Source organism: Schistocerca americana, chromosome 1 (assembly GCF_021461395.2).
Source record: "Schistocerca americana isolate TAMUIC-IGC-003095 chromosome 1, iqSchAmer2.1, whole genome shotgun sequence".
Lineage (NCBI taxonomy): Eukaryota > Metazoa > Arthropoda > Insecta > Orthoptera > Acrididae > Schistocerca > Schistocerca americana.
In genome coordinates, this window is record NC_060119.1 from 904,848,735 (window position 1) to 904,871,986 (window position 23,252).

The 23,252-nt window shown below is 37.9% G+C and overlaps 1 protein-coding gene across 1 annotated transcript in view; it reads right to left on the reverse strand.

Annotated features, from left to right (window-relative positions):
* The window catches only part of LOC124547608 (venom carboxylesterase-6-like), a gene marked incomplete at its 5' end in the record, with an annotated part of 214,939 nt that overhangs the window by 107,079 nt on the left and 84,608 nt on the right, over window positions 1-23,252 (reverse strand). Inside the window, 2 exons of the mRNA XM_047125118.1 lie at window positions 12,090-12,255; window positions 18,221-18,411. Of these exons, the coding sequence (XP_046981074.1) occupies window positions 12,090-12,255; window positions 18,221-18,411 (357 nt within the window). The remainder of the gene's footprint in view (window positions 1-12,089; window positions 12,256-18,220; window positions 18,412-23,252) is intronic.

Here is a 23,252-nt window from a genome sequence, read left to right on the forward strand (position 1 = left end):
CACATAAATTTCTTAGCAAATGCCTTTCAGAGATTGACGTCTGAAATACTCCTCTGTGATACAGACAAGAGGGAGATTGAGACAATAATCAAATCACTGAAGACTAAGGACTCTCATGGTTATGATGGAGTGTCTAGTAGAATATTAAAGTACTGTGCTGCACATGTTAGCGCTGTATTTAGCCATATTTGTAATTTTTCCTTTAGGAATGGTCAGTTTCCTGAGCGATTAAAGTACTCAGTAGTAAAGCCGCTTTATAAAAAGGGAGAAAGGGATAATGTAGATAATTTTAGACCTATTTCTATGCCATCAGTATTTGCAAAAGTTATCAAAAAGGCTGTGTATGTATGATTTGCTATCAAATGTACAGTTCGGCTTTAGAAGTCGTTTGACAACTGAAAATGCTATATTCTCTTTCTCTGTGAGGTAGTGGATGGGATGAACAAAAAGTTTCGAATGCTTGGCGTATTTTTTGATTTAACAAAGGCATTTGACTGTGTTGATCACACAATATTGCTCCAGAAGTTGGACCATTACGGAATAAGGGGAGTAGCTCACAATTGGTTCACCTCTTACTTTAGCAACAGGCAGCAAAATTATTCACAATGTTGATAATGGCTGTGATGTGGGATCTGGGTGGGGTACTGTCAAGTGGGAGGTGACCCAGGGATCAGTGTTGGGGCCGCTCCTGTTCCTCATTTATATAAATGATATGCCCTCTAGTATAATGGGTAACTCTAAAATATTTCTGTTTGCTGATGACACTAGCTTGGTAGTAAAGGATGTTGTGTGCAACATTGACTTGGTTTCAAGTAGAGCAGTACATGACCTCAGTTCATGGCTTGTAGAAAATAAACTAACGTTAAGTCATAGAAAGACTCAGTTTTTACAGTTCCTAACACACAATTCAACAAAACCTGATGTTTTAATCTCACACAACGGGCATATGATTAGTGAAACTGAACAGTTCAAATTCCTAGGTGTTCAGATAGATAGTAAGCTGTCATGGAAAGCCCACGTTCAGGATCTTGTTCAAAGACTTAATACTGCCACTTTCACTATTCAAACAGTATCGAAAGTGAGTGATATTTCGACATGTAAATTAGTCTACTTTGCTTATTTTCATTCACTTATGTCATATGGTATTATGTTTGGGGTAACTCTTCCCATTCTAGAAGGATATTTTTGGCTCATAAACGGGCAGTTCGGGCAATAAGTGGTGTGAGTTCACGAAACTCTTGTCGACCTCTTTTCACGAGTCTGGGTATTTTGACATTGGCCTCTCAATATGTATATTCCTTATTGTTGTTTCTTGTTACCAATATTAGTTTATTTCCAAGAATAAGCAGCTTTCACTCGGTTAATACTTGGCAGAAACCAAACCTCCATTTGGATCGGACTTCCTTAACTCTTGTGCAAAAAGTGTGCAGTATACTGCTGCATCCATTTTCAATAAGCTGCCACTCGAATTCAAAAATCTTAGCAGTAATCCACACGCTTTCAAATTGAAACTGAAGAGTTTCCTCGTGGGTCACTCCTTCTATTCTGTCGAGGAGTTCCTTGAAAAATTAGGATGATTCTCATTGTACTGCTGATAGCGTTTGCTTAAACTTATGGACTAATTTTCTTTCAGGTTCATGAAAATTTATTTTTATCTGTTATTACTTTTTATGTTGTAAGTTCATGTACTGACACGTTCCATGACCTTGGAGATTTTCTCCTCAATTTGGTGCTACGGAACTTGACATTTAAATAAAATAAATAAATAAATATAGCTTTCTAGTGAGTACAAATTTAAATAAAAAGATAATTAACATTATGATTTTGCATTGGACTGTCCCAGAATGTCTAAATCTTAAAGGTTGATTATTATTGTACAAATACATTTTTTACTTCCCCATGAACCACGGACCTTGCAGTTGGTGGGGAGACTTGCATGCCTCAGCGATACAGATGGCCATACCGAGGTGCAACCACAACGGAGGGGTATCTGTTGAGAGGCCAGACAAATGTGTGGTTCCTGAAGAGGGGCAGCAGCCTTTTCAGTAGTTGCAGGGGCAACAGTCTGGATGATTGACTGACCTGGCCTTACAACATTAACCAAAACGGCCTTGCTGTGCTGGTACTGCGAATGGCTGAAAGCAAGGGGAAACTACGGGCATAATTTTTCCCGAGGGCATGCAGCTTTACTGTATGAATAAATGATGATGGCGTCCTCTTGGATAAAATATTCTGGAGGTAAAATAGTCCCCCATTCGGGTCTCCGGGCGGGGACTATTCAAGAGGACGTCGTTATCAGGAAACAGAAAACTGGCATTCTACGGATCGGAACGTGGAATGTCAGATCCCTAAATCAGGCAGGTATGTTAGAAAATTTAAAAAGGAAAATGGATAGGTTAAAGTTAGATACAGTGGGAATTAGTGAAGTTCGGTGGCAGGTGGAACAAGACTTTTGGTCAGGTGAATACAGGGTTATAAATACAAAATCAAATAGGGATAATGCAGGAGTAGGTTTAATAATGAATAAAAATAAAATAGGAGTGCGGGTAAGCTACTACAAACAGCATAGTGAACACATTATTGTGGCCAAGATAGACACGAAGCCCACGCCTACTGAGCGAGGTGGCGCAGTGGTTACACACTGGACTCGCATTCGGAAGGACGACGGTTCAATCCCGCGTCCGGCCATCCTGATTTAGGTTTTCCGTGATTTCCCTAAATCGCTCCAGGCAAATGCCGGGATGGTTCCTCTGAAAGGGCACGGCCGACTTCCTTCCCCATCCTTCCCTAATCCGATGAGACCGATGACCACGCTGTCTGGTCTCCTTCCCCAAACCAACCAACCAACCCACGCCTACTACAGTAGTACAAGTTTATATGCCAACTAGCTTTGCAGATGATGAAGAAATTGAAGTATTGTATGATGAGATAAAAGAAATTATTCGGGTAGTGAAGGGAGATGAAAATTTAATAGTCATGGGTGACTGGAATTGGAGAGTAGGAAAAGGGAGAGAAGGAAACATAGTAGGTGAATATGGATTGGGGCTAAGTAATGAAAGAGGAAGCCGCCTGGTAGAATTTTGTGCAGAGCATAACTTAATCATAGCTAACACTTGGTTCAAGAATCATGAAAGAAGGTTGTATACATGGAAGAATCCTGGAGATACTAGAAGGTATCATATAAATTATATAATGGTAAGACAGAGATTTAGAAACCAGGTTTTAAATTGTAAGACATTTCCAGGGGCTGATGTGGACTCTGACCACAATCTATTGGTTATGAAATGTAGATTAAAACTGAATAAACTGCAAAAAGGTGGGAATTTAAGGAGATGGGACCTGGATAAACTGACTAAACCAGAGGTTGTACAGAGTTTCAGGTAGATCATAAGGGAACAATTGACAGAAATGGGGGAAAGAAATACAGTAGAAGAAGAATGGGTAGCTTTGAGATATGAAATAGTGAAGGCAGCAGAGGATCAAGTAGGTAAAAAGAGAAGGGCTAGTAGAAATCCTTGGGTAACAGAAGAAATATTGAATTTAATTGATGAATGGAGAAAATATAAAAATGCAGTAAATGAAGCAGGCAAAAAAGAATACAGACGTCTCAAAAATGAGACTGACAGGAAGTGCAAAATGGCTAAGCAGGGATGGCTAGAGGACAAATGTAAGGATGTAGAGGCTTATCTCAATAGGGGTAAGATAGATACTGTCCACAGGAAAATTAAAGAGACCTTTGGAGAAAAGAGAACCACTTGTATGAATATCAAGAGCTCAGATGGAAACCCAGTTGTAAGCAAAGAAGGGAAAGCAGAAAGGTGGAAGGAGTATATAGAGGGTCTATACAAGGGCGATGTACTTGAGGACAATATTATGGAAATGGAAGAGGATGTAGATGAAGATGAAATGGGAGACAAGATACTGTGTAAAGAGTTTGACAGAGCACTGAAAGACCTGAGTCAAAACAAGGCCCCGGGAGTAGACAACATTCCATTGGAACTACTGATGGCCTTGGGAGAGCCAGTCCTGACAAAACTCTACCATCTGGTGAGCAAGATGTATGAGACAGGCGAAATACCCTCAGAATTCAAGAAGAATATAATAATTCCAATCCCAAAGAAAGCAGGTGTTGATAGATGTGAAAATTACTGAACTATCAGTTTAATAAGTCACAGCTGCAAAATACTATCGCAAATTCTTTACAGACGAATGGAAAAACTGGTAGAAGCTGACCTCGGGGAAGATCAGTTCGGATTCCATAGAAATGTTGGAACACGTGAGGCGATACTGACCCTACGACTTATCTTAGAAGAAAGATTAAGGAAAGGCAAACCTACGTTTCTAACATTTGTAGACTTAGAGAAAGCTTTTGACAATGTTGACTGGAATACTCTCTTTCAAATTCTAAAGGTGGCATGGGTAAAATACAGGGAGCGAAAGGCTATTTACAATTTGTACAGAAACCAGATGGCAGTTATAAGAGTCGAGGGACATGAAAGGGAAGCTGTGGTTGGGAAGGGAGTGAGACAGGGTTCTAGCCTCTCCCCGATGTTATTTAATGTGTATATTGAGCAAGCAGTAAAGGAAACAAAAGAAAAATTCGGAATAGGTATTAAAATCCATGGAGAAGAAATACAAACTTTGAAGTTCACCGATGACATTGTAATTCTATCAGAGACAGCAAAGGACTTGGAAGAGCAGTTGAACAAAATGGACAGTGTCTTGAAAGGAGGATATAAGATGAACATCAACAAAAGCAAAACGAGGATAATGGAATGTAGTCGAATTAAGTCGGGTGATGCTGAGGGAATTAGATTAGGAAACGAGGCACTTAAAGTAGTAAAGGAGTTTTGCTATTTGGGAAGCAAAATAACTGATGATGGCTGAAGTAGAGAAGATATAAAATGTAGACTGGCAATGGCAAGGAAAGCGTTTCTGAAGAAGAGAAATTTGTTAACATTGAGTATAGATTTAAGTGTCAGGAAGTTGTTTCTGAAAGTGTTTGTATGGAGTGTAGCCATGTATGGAAGTGAAACATGGACGATAAATAGTTTGGACAAGAAGAGAATAGAAGCTCTCAAAATGTGGTGCTACAGAAGAATGCTGAACATTAGATGGGTAGATCACATAACTAATGATGAAGTATTGAATAGAATTGGGGAGAAGAGGAGTATGTGGCACAACTTGACAAAAAGAAGGGACCGGTTAGTAGGACATGTTCTGAGGCATCAAGGGATCACAAATTTAGCATTGGAGGGCAGCGTGGAGGGTAAAATTCGTAGATGGAGACCAAGAGATGAATACACTAAGCAGATTCAGAAGGATGTGGTTTGCAGCAAGTACTGGGAGATGAAGAAGCTTGCACAGGATAGGGTAGCTTGGAGAGCTACATCAAACCAGTCTCAGGACTGAAGACCACAACAACAACAACATTTTTTAACAAAATAAAATGTATACTGCCAAGAAAATGATGAGAATCTTTTAAATTGGTTGATGACAGTCTATTCCTACAACTTTTTTTTTTTTGACCAAACTTTCATATGCTTCATTTTCGTTGCGATATTACAGAGTTTCTCATTCTTCTTTTATAACTCCAACTTCATTTCCATAGTAAAAATGTAAGTATTTAATTAATAAATAATAAATCATGGTACTGCACAACATAAATAAAATTTCATGATATTGCAAGTTTACATGAAATAATGGAAAACAGTGTTCTCAATATACATTTGTTTTCAAGATCAGGTCCTCACTTATTATTTTATATTTCAAAGTAAAATGAGTAGGATGACAAGCTTTGAACATTATTTTTAATGTGGAGACTGACAGGAATAAACACCTTAGTTATAAAATTATTGTTCTTGTATAAGCTCTGATGTATCACATGCTTCATCAGAAGCCATTTATTGTACATTACAAGATGGAAATGGTATCAGATACTTCAAAACCAAAAGTGGTCTTGATCTGCAATTTATTAAAGTAGCCTAATTCTTATTACATTCCAAGAGGATATTGATAGTCACAAGTTTGTTTGGTCATCAAAGAAATGAAAAATTTGAACTCACAGAGCCTTGAAGGTAGAAACATTATCCCACAAAAGCCTCTTTATAAATTTTCAAGAACTGCTCTTAAGTGAAGATTCTAGATATGTTTTTCAACCCTTTACATATCACTCTCTTAGGTTTCATGAAGACAAGGGCAGATTAATTTCACTCTTACAGAACCATTTAACAGCCATTCTTCCTTTCTCCATATGTAATCAGAATGGAAAGAAACCATGACATGTTGTACCCTATGCTATGCACTTTATAATGGTTTGAATAGTATATATGTATATTCAGATGTAGGTACTTTGAAGAATACACATCACTGCACATGCCTTCTTCACTCACTTTTGCAAATATCAATTACTCTTTATGTTTTCATTTCTCTGTCAGTATTCTTGAAATCAATATTTCACAATATTAGTATCATGTTATTCTATTATTTGGCACATAAAATTACACCTTGAACAATTTTTTGTGTTTAATGAGAACAAAAATGCCCCTTTATTGTTGACATTGGGCACCTTACTTTTGAGAGCTGATACAGGGAATAGGACTTCCCGAATTCACCAGAAACTGACATAGATTCCAGCAGAATGATGGGAATAAATTTTGCTTACAGCTGAATCTTGAGGCATATATGACAAAAGAAAAATTTCATGAAAAATTCATTATAATAGTAATTAAACACCAAGCAGCTGAAGAAAATTGTAACCTTTCATAAATCATTTCAAAGCACTGGACGACAGCAGTTGGGCTCCATCTCCCAGACAGAGTGGCCAAGTGTGTGCGAGTTGTGCTTGATTGAATGTGTCTATGTTTTCTATTTCAAAAGAAGGAATATTTTTGCAGTCTTTTTCATTGTGCTTATGTGCAACTAAATGCCCCCTCTATGAGTAAAAAGTAATCTATGCTTTCCTTATTGTTGTTTTCCATTGAGGACTTTCCATTCTTAGATACTGCTGGAAACTGTTTTGATCCTTTCTGTCTAAAAAGATGAAAAAATCTGAATTACAAAATTAAAGGTGTGTTCAAAACGAAACAGTATCTTGAGAATGTGGAATAATCACTGCACGTGTACCACAGGGATCAATGTTGGGTCTACTCTTTCTCTTGGAATATATCGTCCATGATCTATTCAAGAATAAGATGAAGTTATCTTTTGTAATGATGCATGTCTTGCAGTCAAGACTAATGGAGTGATTTCAACACTTTAAAATGTAAATAATATTTTCTTTGAAATTAATAACTGGTTGCTGGCAAATGACCTGTCACTGAATTTTCATAAAATACAGTATATGCTGTTCAGTACTACACAAGGCCTGAACACATCGTTAGAAATAATTAATCAGGATAAATCAATAAATGAGCATGAAGTTCAAAATTCTTAGGTGTTTATACTGGTAAGATCCTGAAATGGGGGAGTCACACACTACCGAAATTCTTAAATGTCTAAGTGCCTACCCACTACTGCAAACAGTTCAGCTTGAATTTAGTATTCTCACAGAATTTTCAGTGGACTTTCCTGATCGCAGACACTGCTGAGCCCATACTGAGAGCAGATTTTCTCCATTGTCAAGACATAACTTTGTTCATACAGGAGGCTGCACTTCACATGAACAATGAAATTGTACATGGACATAGGACCTTTCTAAAAGACACTTCTGGTTCAGTGGCAACCTCAACACCACACAAAAGGACTTGAGCATGTTCAGCAGAAGCCAGCCAGCACAAAACTTCCAAGTAAAATTTAAATCATAACACCATATTCCCAATATGCCTGGGCTGCCAGTTGCTTACAAGGTCAGTCGGTTGGCTCCTGGTAAATATGCTGCTGTAAAAAAAGGGTCTGGAGAATTTTTGGCTATAGGGGTCATCAGACAAACACCTCTTTTGTGTTACCCCTCTATCTAGTTTGAAAAAAATATGGTTCATGGCGTCTGTGTGGGGACTATTGCTCCCTGAATGTGCATACCATGCCAGATCACTATCCTATTCCTCACTTACATGACTTTACAGCCTCTCTGGCAGGCTCACAGATATTTACGACTATCATCAGATTCTGATAGCACCAGAGGATGTATAAAAGACTGCAGTAACCATGTCTTTTGGTCTGTCTGACTATGTTCAGCCTTAAGAATGCTGCACAAACATGGCAATATTTTGTCAACAAGCTTTTCTGTGGTCGGAATTTCTGCTTTGCATACCTCAACAATGTGTTAACGTTTTGTGCATTTGTTGCTGAGCATGAAACTCATGTGAAGACTATGTTTGAGAGGCTTTCCAATTATTTACTGAAGATAAATGGTGACAGGAGCATGGTCTGCAAACAGGCAGGAGACTTTTTAGGACATCGGGTGATTCCCGCAGATATTAAGCCATTCCATTCCAAGGTGGACTTTTTTTCAGGCTGTTCCCTAACCCAAAATATATCAGCAATTATGCCATTTCTTAGGCATGATTAATTTCTACAAGTGCCACCTACCACGAGCAGTGGTATCCCACGCACCGTTCACAGAAGGCTTTCCGACAACACTTCACAAGGAAAATGCCTCATCATGCAGACACCTGAAATGTTGTCTGCTTTCTACAAAGTTAAATCCTCCTTGCAAGAGGTAGTACTTCTTGCTCATCTATTCCCTTCAGCGTCACTGGCTGTTCTCATAGATGTTTGCCGGGTGGCAAAAGCCGCAGTGCTGAAACAGGAGGTAAAAGGACCATGGCAGCCCCTCAATTTTTTTTTCTTGCAAGCTGTCTGCCACACTTACTACATGGAATGCTTACAACCACGAACTGTTAGCAGTCTTTGAAGCATTTAGACATCTATGACCAAAAGTTGATGCATGCCACTTTACTGTCTTTACAAACCATAAACCTTTTTCTTTGGTGTTTAACAATCCTCACAATTCCTACTCTCCTCAGCAGTTTCGCCAGTTAGAATTCATCATGCAATTCAGTACATAATTTTTTCACCTGTGATGAGCTGACAATATATTTGGCAACTACTTTTCAGTAATCAGTATGCTCACTGGAAGAGCGGATCCAACCCAGCTGACTATGGCACAAGTAATGGATGAGGACTTATTTGAGTTGCTTTTGAAGCAAATGACAAGAAACAAGTATCTATGGACAACTTCTTACTCTGGTGTGATGTTTTGCATAGCCAACCGTGACCTTTAATTGTAGGAAGATGGTAACAGAAAGATATGTTTGGCTGGGAGTATGATGTGATTGTCATTTCTGGGTTAAGATGTGCTTGCTTTGTCAGTCAGCCAAAGTTGAGATGCCTTGTCCAAAAGCCTCTTGGTTCCTTCTTTATCCACATAGACCTCATAGAACCACTACCCCCAGCACAAAGACTCAAATATATTCTTATGGCCAGTGATAGATGTACTTGCTGGGTTGAAGCCACACCTGTTATGGACAAGACAGTTGCATAAGGTCTTTTGAACATGGATTTTGAGATTTTGGTGTCTGAAAGATGTGACAACAGATCAAGACTGATTGACAATTTGAGTCTTCTTTGTTCAATGAACTAGCTGCTTTACGTGGATTCACTCATCATAATTCCACCAGCTACCATCTGACAAGCAACAGCATGATGGAATTCTGGCACAGAGCACTCAAGTTGGCATTAAAGTGTCACAAATCTTGTCAGTTGACAGAACTGCCAGTGGTACCTCTTGGGCTGTGGACTGCTTTCAAAACCAACCTCACTACTTCAGAAGCAGGAATGGTGTATAGTGAAACCCTGAGACTTCTGTCACATTTTTTATGGAACAAGGACACAATCTTGAATATCCTTACCCATTGGTGCTACAAATTCAGAACTGCGTTGCAAATTTCTGACCGTCAATGGCATCTTGCCATATAAAACCACCCATTTTTCTGCATACGGACTTGACTCAAAGTACCCCTGTCATGCTCCATTCAGATGCAGCATCCTTGCAACCAGCTTATTCTGGCCCCTTTCCAATTTTGGAAAGAGATGCTCACACAATGACACACTTAATTAATGCCAAGCCAAACAGGGTTTCCACTGAACAGGGAAAATCAGTATATCTCCTTCTGTGAGATGACACTGCATAGTGACAGCCTCTCCATAGGCCGACAGCTACTCCTAGACTTTTCCCTGCTGATAAAGTCCCCACTTCAACAGCTCTAACTGTCACCCTGCCATCATCATCAATGGAGTCACCCACTGCAGGCACTCCCACATCAACAAGCACTTTTCCTCTGAATGAGCTCACGCACTCACTGATACTGGTGCCTGTTTGTTTGAGAGCGGGTGGGAAATTCTTCACATGTATCATTTTGTTCCAGGAGCTCCACTCTGCAGGAGAGGGGCTGCATGGTGACATAAGTAGCAGACAGTGTGGATTTTCTTTGTGTCTATGTGATGGATGAAGTAACAGCATCTTTGTTTATGTGTTCTCCTTGATTTTGTGAGATCTCTCTGTTTTCACTCCTGAGTATTTTTTTCCTTGTTTTACATTGCTCATTAAAGAAATAACATTATGATATTTATGAAGCCAGTATTCAGTTGTGGGTTGTAGCCCCACAGTGCCATGCTTAGTAAAGCACCATAATGTTCAAATTAACTTTTGGGCTGGTTCCAAATTTACTTTTATGATACATATCTGCAAAGTCAATGAAAGAGTGTTTGTCTGAGACCAATAACATTTTAAATTGTTATGTAAGTATCCATATGCCAATGGAAAGTTTTCTGACTGAGTAAAGAGTATACATGTTAATGTGCATATGACATTATTATGATGTGGTTTTATGATAGGAACTGTCTACCTGAGCTGATGAGTGAATGCACTGCCATTATTTCATACGCTTTCACTTTGGCTTTGTGCTTAGCTGTCTGAAATGCTAAATGAAGCAATAGTTTTTTCAGACTACCTTACAAGGCTGCTCCTCATTCACCTGGTCTGGCTAAAACCCACACTTCACCTGCTGCAGTCCAAGGAATGGGCTGGAGCATATGTGGTGATTGCACCCTGCCTTCTAGTATTAATTCTTGGGCAATGCCATACCGAATGCTTGTGCCATACATGAAATACACTGCACATAATTTTAGTTTTAATTCTAGGTCAAGTCCTATTTTCTAACTTAGCCTATTAAGTTCCTACATGTGTTGTTGAAGTTCAACTGCATTGGAGGCAAGCAGTATAATGTTACCAGCAAAATGAAAGTGGATGAGGTATGTCCCATTAACGTGAATTAATTCTTCATTTTGCCTATTTTTGATGTGAAAACTCCCTCTTGGTCTGCTAAGCACTTTTGAAGCTATCCAGTCTCCTTGCCTGAAGAACCTTTCAGTTCTGAATTTCTCACTGTGTAAGCTGTAGCACTCTCTCATTATTAGCATTGGCTGTTTTTATACATTTTGTTTAAACTGATTCAGAAACATTCTCAACATATGTGATACACAAATGAAATGAAAATTCATTCTCATTTTTTAATTCTATTTATCTGTTCATGGGTTGCAAGCAATTCATTTTGACGTATGCACCTTTTCAGTCAGCTTATTGCTGTGTTTCAACAAAATCCAATGCTTTTTATAGTAGCTGATGATCATACTTTTAGCAAATATCTTTTATTATGTGGGGAAGTGGCTGATATGTCTGACAACAGGCAGGCAGTTGTACAAGAATCTGAAGTTTTCTTTTGAAGCATTTATTATCCAGGAGGTTTATCAGAAACAAAGATAATGACATCTGGAAATAATGTTACATTAAGTGTATATAGTCACCTGGAGCTGGTTGTGTTTCTGCTTAAACTTTTAGCTGGAGGCAAAGCAGTTTTTTAGAATTTATGCAAAGAATGACAAAACACCACATATCTTCAAACATGCTGTAACTGTTCTACTTCACAAAAAGTGATACATGAAGACATAAACAATTGTAAACATACCTGCCTTCTCTCCATATCCTGCTTGCATTTGAATAATTCTGTTATGTGCACTGCAGTGGGAAAACAGTCTAATGGTAAATAAAATCTATTACTACAAATTTTCCATGGAAGCACTAGTCTCACCTCCTGCTGGATAAACACCTTCTTCTGTTGTAACACTGGTGACCCAAGGCAAATCTTGAATAGAACCTTCAGCCATAAGTTCTGCTGGCTGTTTAGCCAAAAATGGGGTGCTTCCTGCTGTTTCAACAGTTGGTCCAAATGGGGTAAAGGGATTGTATCGCCACATCTAAGAAAAAAGTAAAGTAGACTGTTGTACCACACTTAAAAAACAAGAATATTTATTACCAGTTAGTCCAAGTCTTACTTTCTTCAATTATAAGTACACACACACATATGACTTTAAACTCCCCACCTTCAGCAGTACAAATCAGCCTAGAAATTAACTTACATACTTTGATGTGAATCTGTGCCTATTTACTCGTTTGTGGTAATTTTGTATTGCTTGCATACAAAAATAACTTTCAATTTTTTATTGACTGCATGTTCTTCACGACAATTTCACTTAGAATCTGTGGAGGGAACATGAGCATAGCAGGTTCTTTGTAAACATAAATTATGAATTTATCTTTTCTTGTCATATTTCACTGCTTTGAGGATTGCCTCACTATAGGTTTACAGTAGTGTCTGTCCTCCCCAAAACTGAAAACTGTGATTACAGAATGGATAATAAGTTTATTTAGTTCTTACAAAAGCTCAAGAAAGGTTGAGTACTCTCAAGAATTCTAAAATAACTGTAGAGAGTGAATACAACTTTTAAAAAAATGAATAAAAAAGATTGTGACTTTATGTGTCATAGACAAGGACAGAAAGTAGGTATGAGGTATGCTTTGGGGAATGAAGACCAGCCAGTGAGATTGGTGTAAGGTAGAGAGAAACAAGACAGACATTGTTAGGAATAGTGGAATGAAATAAAGTCCTAGCTTATATAACAGAGGCACTGAATAGCTTGTGAGTCTTGTTTGTTGGTTGCTTGATGGTAGGTGACTGAACTTAAATGGGTGTAAACTGGCCAAAATACAAATGAAAGTGCAAATACCTGCTCAGCATATAGTGTCTACAGCACCTGGCAAGGTCTATGTCTGCAGAAATTGAAGCGTCACAATTCACTGAGTGTAAGGATACTAATAACAGATCATGATATCATGGCAGCTGAGAAAGAGTGTCACAGAAATGATGAGATTTGTGTATGTACTTCCTGCTATAATTTGTGTTAGCCAGTGTTGGATTAATGAAGGTAAAACTCTTATGAACAATCATTTAATTGAATGTCTCTTCCTACAATACATTTTTTAGATGCTTCTCTGTTCTGCAAAGCATAATAGGTAGCCATTTTGAATGCAGAAGACACTATGAATTGAAAAGGTAAAAGTAATTTGGACAATGTTGTGGATGGGACTCTGGAGCTATAAACTTGACACAGACTATCATAAAGCCACTTACATGATGATTTGTGGTTGCCATCTGCAACAACAAAGATAGGTTACTTGGTTGAGTTAAGCATATTTTTTGCTACGACTTAACAATTACAGCTGAATTCATGATGGGATGTACAGGACATGACAAATGGATAAATGAGTGAATAAAACATGAATATGTTAGTGATGACAGTATTATGCTGTGGGTGACATTTCACTGCAGTCCACTGAGATATAACAGAGGGTATGATGATGCTTCGGGACTAGTCCAACATTTTTATAATGAGTTGCATCACCTGATGCCAAATGCTTTCAGTATGAGAAATTATATTTGTTAACTGAACAACTTCACATACCATAAGACCATAAGTACATGAAAATAAATATAATTCACAGTTGATGTTAGGTTCCAAAAAACAGCTATCAACCATCTCAGAAACTTATAATACTACACAATGACACTATGGAAAGGGAAGGCCCTTTCCTCACAAAAACATACTTATATATTTTAGGTGTAGGGCATTTTGAGCATCTATTTTCTCTGTATTATCAAGATACATCTTATATGTTTGTGAGATGATCCCTGGATCAATAAATAATGAAATTGCTGGGTGCCATCTTATGGGCTCACAAGCCACCTTTTCATAATTTGCACAGTTTGCCCAACAAATGCTTAATAATGTTCGTATACAGTGAAGATAAAAATTTGCAACACCAAAGTGTAATTAATGTAGAGCAATGAAATTTCAGAGTACATTTCTCTAGGTAACATACGAGGGTAACCCCAAAAGTAAGGTCTCCTATTTTTTTATAAGTACATAGATCTGTTTATTTCTGCAATGGTTTACATCAATTTACAACTTGAACATTTAGCTATTTTTCAACGTAATCACCATTTCTGTCAATGCATTTTTGTAGATGCTGTGGCAGTTTTTGTATGTCCATGTCATACCAGCTCACCTCCATGCTGTTCAGTAAGTTATGAACCTCTTCTTTCATGTCGTCGTCAGAACTGAATCGCTTTCCAGCCAAATGTCCTTTTAACCTAGGGAGCACGTGATAGTCACTGGGCACCAAGTCAGGACTATAGGGTGGGTGGGTGATGATGTTCCACTGAAACTGTTTCAGGAGAGCAACGGTTTGCTGAGCGATGTGTGGGCAAGCATTGTCATGGGTAATGTGTATGCCCTTGCTCAACATTTGTCATCTCTGGTTTTGAATCGCCTGATTGAGTTTTTTCAGTCTCACAGTACCTGTCAACATTAATTGTGGTCCCAGTGACTCAGCTCTGACGAAGTGAAAGAAGAGGTTCATAACTTTCTGAACAGCATGGCGGTGAGCTGGTATGACACGGTCATACAAAAACTGTCACAGCGTCTACAAAAATGCATCGACAGAAATTGTGATTATGTCGAAAAATAGCTAAATGTTCAAGCTGTAAACTGATGCATATCATTGTAGAAATAAACAGGTCTATGTGCTTATAAAAAAATGGGAGGTCTTACTTTTGGGATTGCCCTTGTATTTAAGTGATTAACATTGCAAGTTTACAGTTTAATGTAAGTGTGATATAAACCATTGCAACTATGAAATGCTCATACATTAATAACCAGTAAAACCACCAGAATTTTGAATGAAAGCACACAAACATTCATGCATTGTGTTGTACAGGTGTCAGATGTCAGTTTGTAGCATGGAGTTCCATGCCTGTTGCACTTTTTCGGTCAATACAGGGACAGTTAATGCTATTTCTGGATGACACTGGAGTTGTCATCCAATGGTGTCCCATATGTGCTCGATTGGAGACAGGTATAGTGATTGAGCAGGCCAAGGCATCATGTTGACTCTCACTAGAGCATATTGGGTTACAACAGTTGTATGTGGGTGAGCGTTATCCTAATGGAAAACACCTCCTGGATTCTGTTAATGAATGGCAGCACAACAGGAATCACCACATTGACACTCAAATTTTCAATCAGAATGCATAGGATAATCACGAGAGTGCACCTCCTGTCATACGAAGTTGCACCCAAGACCATAACTTCAGATGGAGGTCCAGTGCATCCAACAAGCAGGCAGGCTGTTTCAGGTCCTCGACTGGCCTCCCAGCCAGCACACAGCCATCACTGGCACTGAGGTACAACCGGCTTTTATTAGAAAACACAAAAGAGCTCCACTCTCGCCTCCAATGGGCTCATGCTTGACATCACTGAAGTCACAAATGGCAGTGGTTTGGGTTCAGTAGAATGGTCACTACACGGCATCTGGCTTGGAGCTGTCCTTGAAGTATCTGAACTGTTACAGTTTGTTGTGTCAACCTGTCACCAAATGCTGCTCAAATTACTGCTGCAGATGCAGTACAATTTGCCAGAGCCATACACTGAACACAACAGCATTCCCTCTTAGTAGTGCCATGTGTCTTCTTGCAACCGTACATTCTAGTGACCACCTGCAACCATACATTCTTGTGAACACTGCTGCAAGCAGTCATGTACAATGGCTATATACCTGCATTCCTGCCAAGACTTTCTGCAGTATTGCAGAAAGAAAATCTAGCTTCTTAGAGCCCTTGTACATGACATCATTCAAACTGTGTGAATTGTTAATACTGGTGTCTTTGTTGCCTTAAAGGCATTCTTGACTAACATCAACTGACCAAGTCCATTCTCAAGAGATAACTAAAGCTCACAATCATTACAGCATGCATTTAAAGCAAACCTGACTTTTATCCTCTCGTAGTGGTGCTACTAGTGACACTCTTATTCAAATGGTGCAAAATCTGAATAGACATCATCTGTTAGAAGTAGAAAAATCGGTACCAACTTTTGTTATGTTTGACAACTCCTTCTTGGTGTTGTGATTTTTTTGTCAGTGTATATTGCCAACATAAAAACCAATTTCACAACAGGCAGAAGATGTTTTTATAGCAATTGATAGCTCAACATGTTATTAGCAAATGTTCATAACACTCTGGCTAATTAATATACAAACAATAATGTGACTCTGGTTACCACTAGTTTCACAAATAATTTTTAATGCTAGGATGTATTTATGCTTGCTTAGATGGATCATACCTCTTGTTGTATCATAGTAACTACAATTTCAGGAAGTGTCATTTTTATCAGAAGTACGTGTCCCACAAATGACTTGTCTTGCCTCGAGGTCCATAAAAAATAAACTAAGATCATCTTGATAAGCAGAGTGCTAAAAACCAGGTTGTTTTGTAAAAAGGATGGTATTGTGAAGAACATATTTTCAGTCTGAAGACTGTAAAATGATGCAAGACAGTTGGAGAGTACAATTAAGACATTTATATTTGTTCAGTTTATGAACATATTGACTCAATAGCATTCTAACCTATAATAAAATTTAATTTTTAGTTTTGTGGGCATGATTCAGTGTATCTTTTGTATTTATCCCCAAATAGTTAGTTAATTAGTTTCATGTTTGATGGATCATCTGCAAAATGATCCATACTAGTGCAGAATGAGTCATTTCATACTCACATTACAATTTATTTTGTTAATGTGGCTACTAATTTTTTACAAGTTATTTTTGTGAGTTAGTAATTCCTAGCAAAAACCTATTACACATTACAGCTATAGAAATTCTTCTATGGAACATAAGAAGTTTTCAAGAAGAAACTTTTTCAATTTGTTTTCAAATTTTACTTTGCTGTCTGCCAGACATTTAATATCACTGGGTAAGTGATTAAAAATTTTGGTTGTAGCAATGTGAAACTCTTTTTCTGCTAAAGACAACCTTAATGTGGCACAGTGAAAGTCATTTTATCTTCTAGTATTATAATTATATACATCATTGTTGCTTTTGAACTGTAGTGGATTATTTACAACAAACTTCATGAGGGAATAAATACAGTGTGGAGCAGTAGTCAAAATACCTAGCTCCTAAAACAGGTGTCTACATGGTGATCATGGGTGAACACCACATATCATTTTTACGGCACATTTCTGAGAACTGAAGGCTTTCTTCCTTAAACATGAGTTATGCCGGAACATTATTCAATATGGTCTGCCCCTGTTAGCTGAGTGGTCAGTGCGGCGGAATGCCATGCCAAGGGGTCCGGGTTCGATTCCTGGCTGGAGCAGGAGATTTTCTCTGCTCAGGGACTGGGTGTTGTGTTGTCATCATCATCATTTCATCACCATCTACGGCGCACAAGTCGCCCAATGTGGTGTTGAATGCAATAAGTACTTGCCCTCGACGGCCGAACTTCCCCGAATGGGGGACTCCCGGCCCACAATGGCGTACGCTCATTTCCATTATTCAATATGCTATTACTGACTGAAAGTATGCAACAAAATTCCCCTGCCACTAGGAAGTCTTCTCATCAGTTTGGACTTCCATTATTTTTTTTTCTTAAGGTGTAATCAATTTATAGAAGCATCACACAAACAAAAAAGGGAGTTCTGTGGCTGTTGTCAAAAGTGTTATTGGTGCATGATCAAATCACTGTAATATTTTCCAGCTTTTTGTCACTATTGCTAATGGCCAGAAAGTCTGAATACTTATCATTGTGACATAGTCACACATCTAGAATGTTTGTTATCTTTGTTATGAAATACTATTTCCAGTAACAAAATTGCTCAAAAAATGGAGGTGTTAAGAAACATGACATGTTAATCTAGTTTGTTATCTTTGTTATGAAATACTATTTTCAGTAACAAAATTGCTCTGAAAGTGGAGGTGTTAAGAAACGTGACATGTTAATCTATCAGTCTTGAGCTTTAGATAAAAATGTATGTTCTGCAGTACCTGAAAATGTTGTGTCATCTCAACTAATTGCCTTGCTGGTCTAGTTCTTAAACACTCCAGTATTTCTTTAGAGGAATGTGTTTTACATCCCACAAGACTAGCAAGTTTATCAGCTTTTTCTCGCTGACCTTCTGCAATTGCCCATGGAACAAGGGCTGATCCACTAAATGACATACCCCTCTGAAACAAACCTTTTCAAAATATTAGTAAGTAAATTTCACCATTCTATTCAGAAATAAAAACTATATTCTTTAAAAATTACTAAAAGATGGAAGAACCTTCTGAATATGAACACAAAACTAATAAATGGTGTAGGCATTAACTTTATTTTTGACAGAGGGCTTGCTGGCTGAAAGCTAACTTTCCGATAGTCTTTTTGTTATGTCTTTCTGCAACTCAGCATCTCTACTGTATGGTGAGCAGCAACTGTCCTTTTCATAATATGCTTACAATAATTGGTTAAGATAGGTTTCAAATAAAACTCCTTTCATTTTAGATCTCTCATATCTCATTCATATTATAGTTTTAATTAGCTCACAAATGATAAAAATAAACACCATGAACATTAATCATCAATATTGGTATTTGCTTTCTTGGAGTGTAATATGATCCTCTACAATTTATATCAGTGATGAGTATGATCTCTGTACTGATTTTCATTTACTGTAATTTACTTAGAGGTAAGTGTTCTGCCAATGAATGGTCAACCTTTGGAATCACTGAATCTTATAATCTGTTATTACAATGTCATTAAAATATCTTGAATGGATGATAACATATAATAACAAACAACATGCTAAGAAACTTAGGTTAACATGGATATTCAATGGTCATATGACATTAAATTGCGTTTATGAAATAAGTACGGAATTAGCAAATTACTGATACTGATGTAGTATTAATTTTCATTCACGACAAGTAATAACAGTTTAATAATATTTGATAGAAAATTATTATAAAACAAACTGTGAATTAGCAGTGGGAAAATAAAAGAACACATAAGCATTTTTCTCATAATACACTTTAGCTTATGAGAAAGAGTTAATACATGAGCAATAGGAGGAAATAGACTAATGTTTACAAAGTGATGCCTCCAAACTATAGCTGTGAGTGACTGGAAATAAGTTCTCTTTTTGAGACACAGCAGTACCTTCTCTGAATTCTCTTTCATACTATGAAAAAAGATATTTAACATTGCCTCTTTGAAAAGCACTGATTATCTATCCACTTCATAACATACTCATGCTGCCACATTTACTTTTTCATAACAGGGAATTATCAGTCATCAAATAACATTTTTGCTCTTGAGTTATCATTTTTTCTGTAAGTATTCAGAGGTACAAACATCTCTGCTATAGTCCCTCTAATCCACTACTGGTATATAGGGATTCCCAAAGTCATTCACACAATAATGGTCACTGATAATCTGCAACCAGCAAGCCAAGCATTTCCCTTATTGAGACCTATCTGTCACATCAATTCTTTCCTTTAATACAACACTTCCACTGAAAACCATCACTTAAATTATCTTTAGAAATGATCCTTATAATCCACTTTCTTTCCTTGGAAATAAAGCCACTGCTCATATATCAGTCAACCACTTGTCACCATCATTTAAAAAACATATAAAAACTCCAAAATTAGTTGTTTGCTAACAACTGGAACTAATAAGGAACAGCCACACTCAAATTTAAAAAAAATGTTCATGTTCAAATACTTGTACAAAATGAATAACTACAAGAAAGTTACTTGTCAAGTAATCAGTGATATCTGCCTGACAGTAACAATGAAACTGCATGTATTATGAGTGGCACATGGAGAAAGAATGTAAACACAACATGTTTGTAATTGGTACAAATATTTCTCTGTATTATAGGTTTGAAAATCAGACCTGACATGACGCATCCTGGATTTTTAGCACAAACAGGACAATATTCCTAAATTTCATGTGTTATACCAAGGAACATAATTTTTGAAATTGCAGAAATGTCAGCACCAATGATAAATAAGTAATTTCCTTTTCTGCTTTCCTACCCTTTTTAAAAATAGGTTGTATAATATGTTTAACAAAAGATGATCAACTAAAAAGTCAGATTGTAGATCAATACCAAAGCTCCTTTTTGGGTTAAAGTGACAGAATCTGTAACGAAACATAAGTTTTTCATCTACCTTGAAGATAGCAGCATATTTCACAATACACAACATGGATTTTCAAAAGCACAGTCTGCCACTTCTGCAATATTTGTACTGGTAAGAAAGATAATGAAAGTATATGAAGAAAAATAATGTATAACAATAAAAGTTTGTGAAGTTAAGTCATTTGCTGGAACATTACTCCTAGCTGAAGTGGTACGGTGCTGGTGTTATCCTGATACAAACATACTGCTGTTTGAGTCTTGTACAGATTCCCATATGGAGGACATAGTGATAGACATTCCTGGGGTTGTGAGGCAACTGAATGGGTTGAAAATAAATAAATTGCCAGGTCCTGATGGGATTCCAATTCAGTTTTACAGAGGGTACTCTACTGCATTGGCTCCTTACTTAGCTTGCATTTATCATGAATCTCTTGCCTAACGGAAAGTCCTGAGTGACTGGAAAAAAGGTGATGCCTGTATATAAGAAGGGTAGAAGGACGGATCCTCAAAATTACAGACCAATATCCTTAACATAGATTTGTTGCAGGATTCTCGAACATATTCTCAGTTCAAATATAATGAATTTCCTTGAGACAGAGAAGTTTCTGTCCATGCATCAGCACAGCTTTAGAAAGCATCCCTCCTGCGAAATGCAGCTTGCCCTTTTTTCACATGATATCTGCGCACCACGGATGAAGGGTATCAGACAGATGCCATACTCCTTGACTTCCGGAAATCGTTTGACTTGGTGCCCCACTGCAGACTCCTAACTAAGATACGAGCGAAAGGGATTGGTTCCCAAGTATGTGGGTGGCTCAAAGACTTCTTAAGTAATAGAACCCAGTATGTTGTCCTTGATGGTGAGTGTTCGTCGGAGGTGAGGACATCATCTAGAATATCCCAGGGAAGTGTGGTAGGTCCGCTGTTGTTTTCTGTCTACATAAATGATCTTTTGGATAGGGTGGATAGCAATGTGCGGCTGTTTGCTCATGATGCTGTGGTGTATGGGAAGGTGTCATCATTGAGTGACTGTAGGAGGATACAAGATGACTTGGACAGGATTTGTGATTGGTGTAAAGAATGGCAGCTAACTCTAAATATAGATAAATGTAAATTAATGCAGATGAATAGGAAAAAGAATCCTGTAATGTTTGAATACTCCATTAGTAGCGTAGCGCTTGACACAGTCACATTGATTAAATATTTGGGCATAACATTGCGGAGCAATATGAAGTGGGACAAGCATGTAATGGACTCCAGTTGTGAGGAAGGCGGGCTGCTAGATTTGTTACTGGTAGGTTTGATCATCACATGAGTGTTATGGAAATGCTTCAGGAACTGAGGTGGGAGTCTCTAGAGGAAAGGAGGCATTCTTTTCATGAATTGCTACTGAGGAAATTTAGGGAACCAGCATTTGAGGCTGACTGCAGTACAATTTTACTGCCGCCAACTTACATTTGGCGGAGAGACCACAAAGATAAGAGAGATTAGGGCTCATACAGAGGCATATAGGCAGTCATTTTTCCCTCGTTCTGTTTGGGAGTGGAACAGGGAGAGAAGATGCGAGTTGTGGTATGAGGTACCCTCCACCACACACCGTATGGTGGACTGCGGAGTATGTATGTAGATGTAGATGAAGATCCTAGATATAAAACTAGAGACAGGTTGTATCTGCCCAAAAAAATGTCCTGGGAATTCAATCTGGAATATTGTGTGCCCAAGGATCTGTACTTAGGCTTATCTTATTTCTAACACTTGTAAATGATCTGGTCTGTAATGGGAAGATCATGTTGTTTGTACATTATACAACCTTGGTATCTAATTCAAAAGACTTCCTCATGCAATTCTTAAAGCAGATGTGTTATTCGGTGTGGCTAAAGAGTGGTTCATGCTTCACAAAATATAAATAAATGAAGATAAGTCATAAGAAAAATTATGTATTCTTGGTGACATTTGATTCTAGGATAATGTATGTGCTGTGAAACTCCTTGATTTCATAATTGTCAACAGAGTCACCTGGAAAGAACACATTGCAGATGTATGTGGAAAACTTTCATATGTAGTATTTCCCTCAACAAAAATAGGGTATTTAATAATAATGCCATATCTTTCAACAGTGCACTGTGCATTCTTTCATACTCACATCACATACATATTATAGTAGTGAAGCAACGTAGCTGAATGTAAGAGTGCTCTATCACTCCAGAAGAAGGCAGTTGGGATAATAACATTAAGTAAAAATCAGGACAGTTGTAAACATGTCTTCCCTTCCTCTAGGTAAAGCTTATGAATGTTCTCAGTCAATGTGCTTTAATCAGTTTCAGTTACGTAAAAGAAAGTCAGCAAACCTTTTATGTTAGGTATGAAATTCTGTTACAACACTCATAAAAAGTGAAATGCAGACATCCCCAGCTATCAAAACAGGTGATAGATCTCCTGTGACAGTGGTGGAAAAGTTTAACTTGTGTCTTGAATTACAATCCTTGCCACTGGAGAGGTTTGTGGCTATTTATGCACTTCACCCAGTGGACATCAGAATGAATCCACATTTATGATTGATGTACACTTTTATTGCACATAACTTGGAACAGAATAACAGGAAGAACATACATGTAAGCAATGTGGCTACCAATTAAGTTAAAGAATCTAGCTCAAAGAATGGACAGCTATTGATGGTGCCGCTGTTGATAGTTCAACGCAGAGGACTCCCCTGCCCCCCCCCCCCTCCCCCCAACAGTGTGGAGGTGGAGCATGGGGGAGGATGACAACCACAGATGCATTGGGCAATGGTTGGAGTGAGCAGTTGGCAGGAATTCAGTACAACAACGTTGCTAGTCATAGCATGGTTGGCCATGATGGAAGGCATGGTTGGAGCATTTCTCATGGAGGGTGAT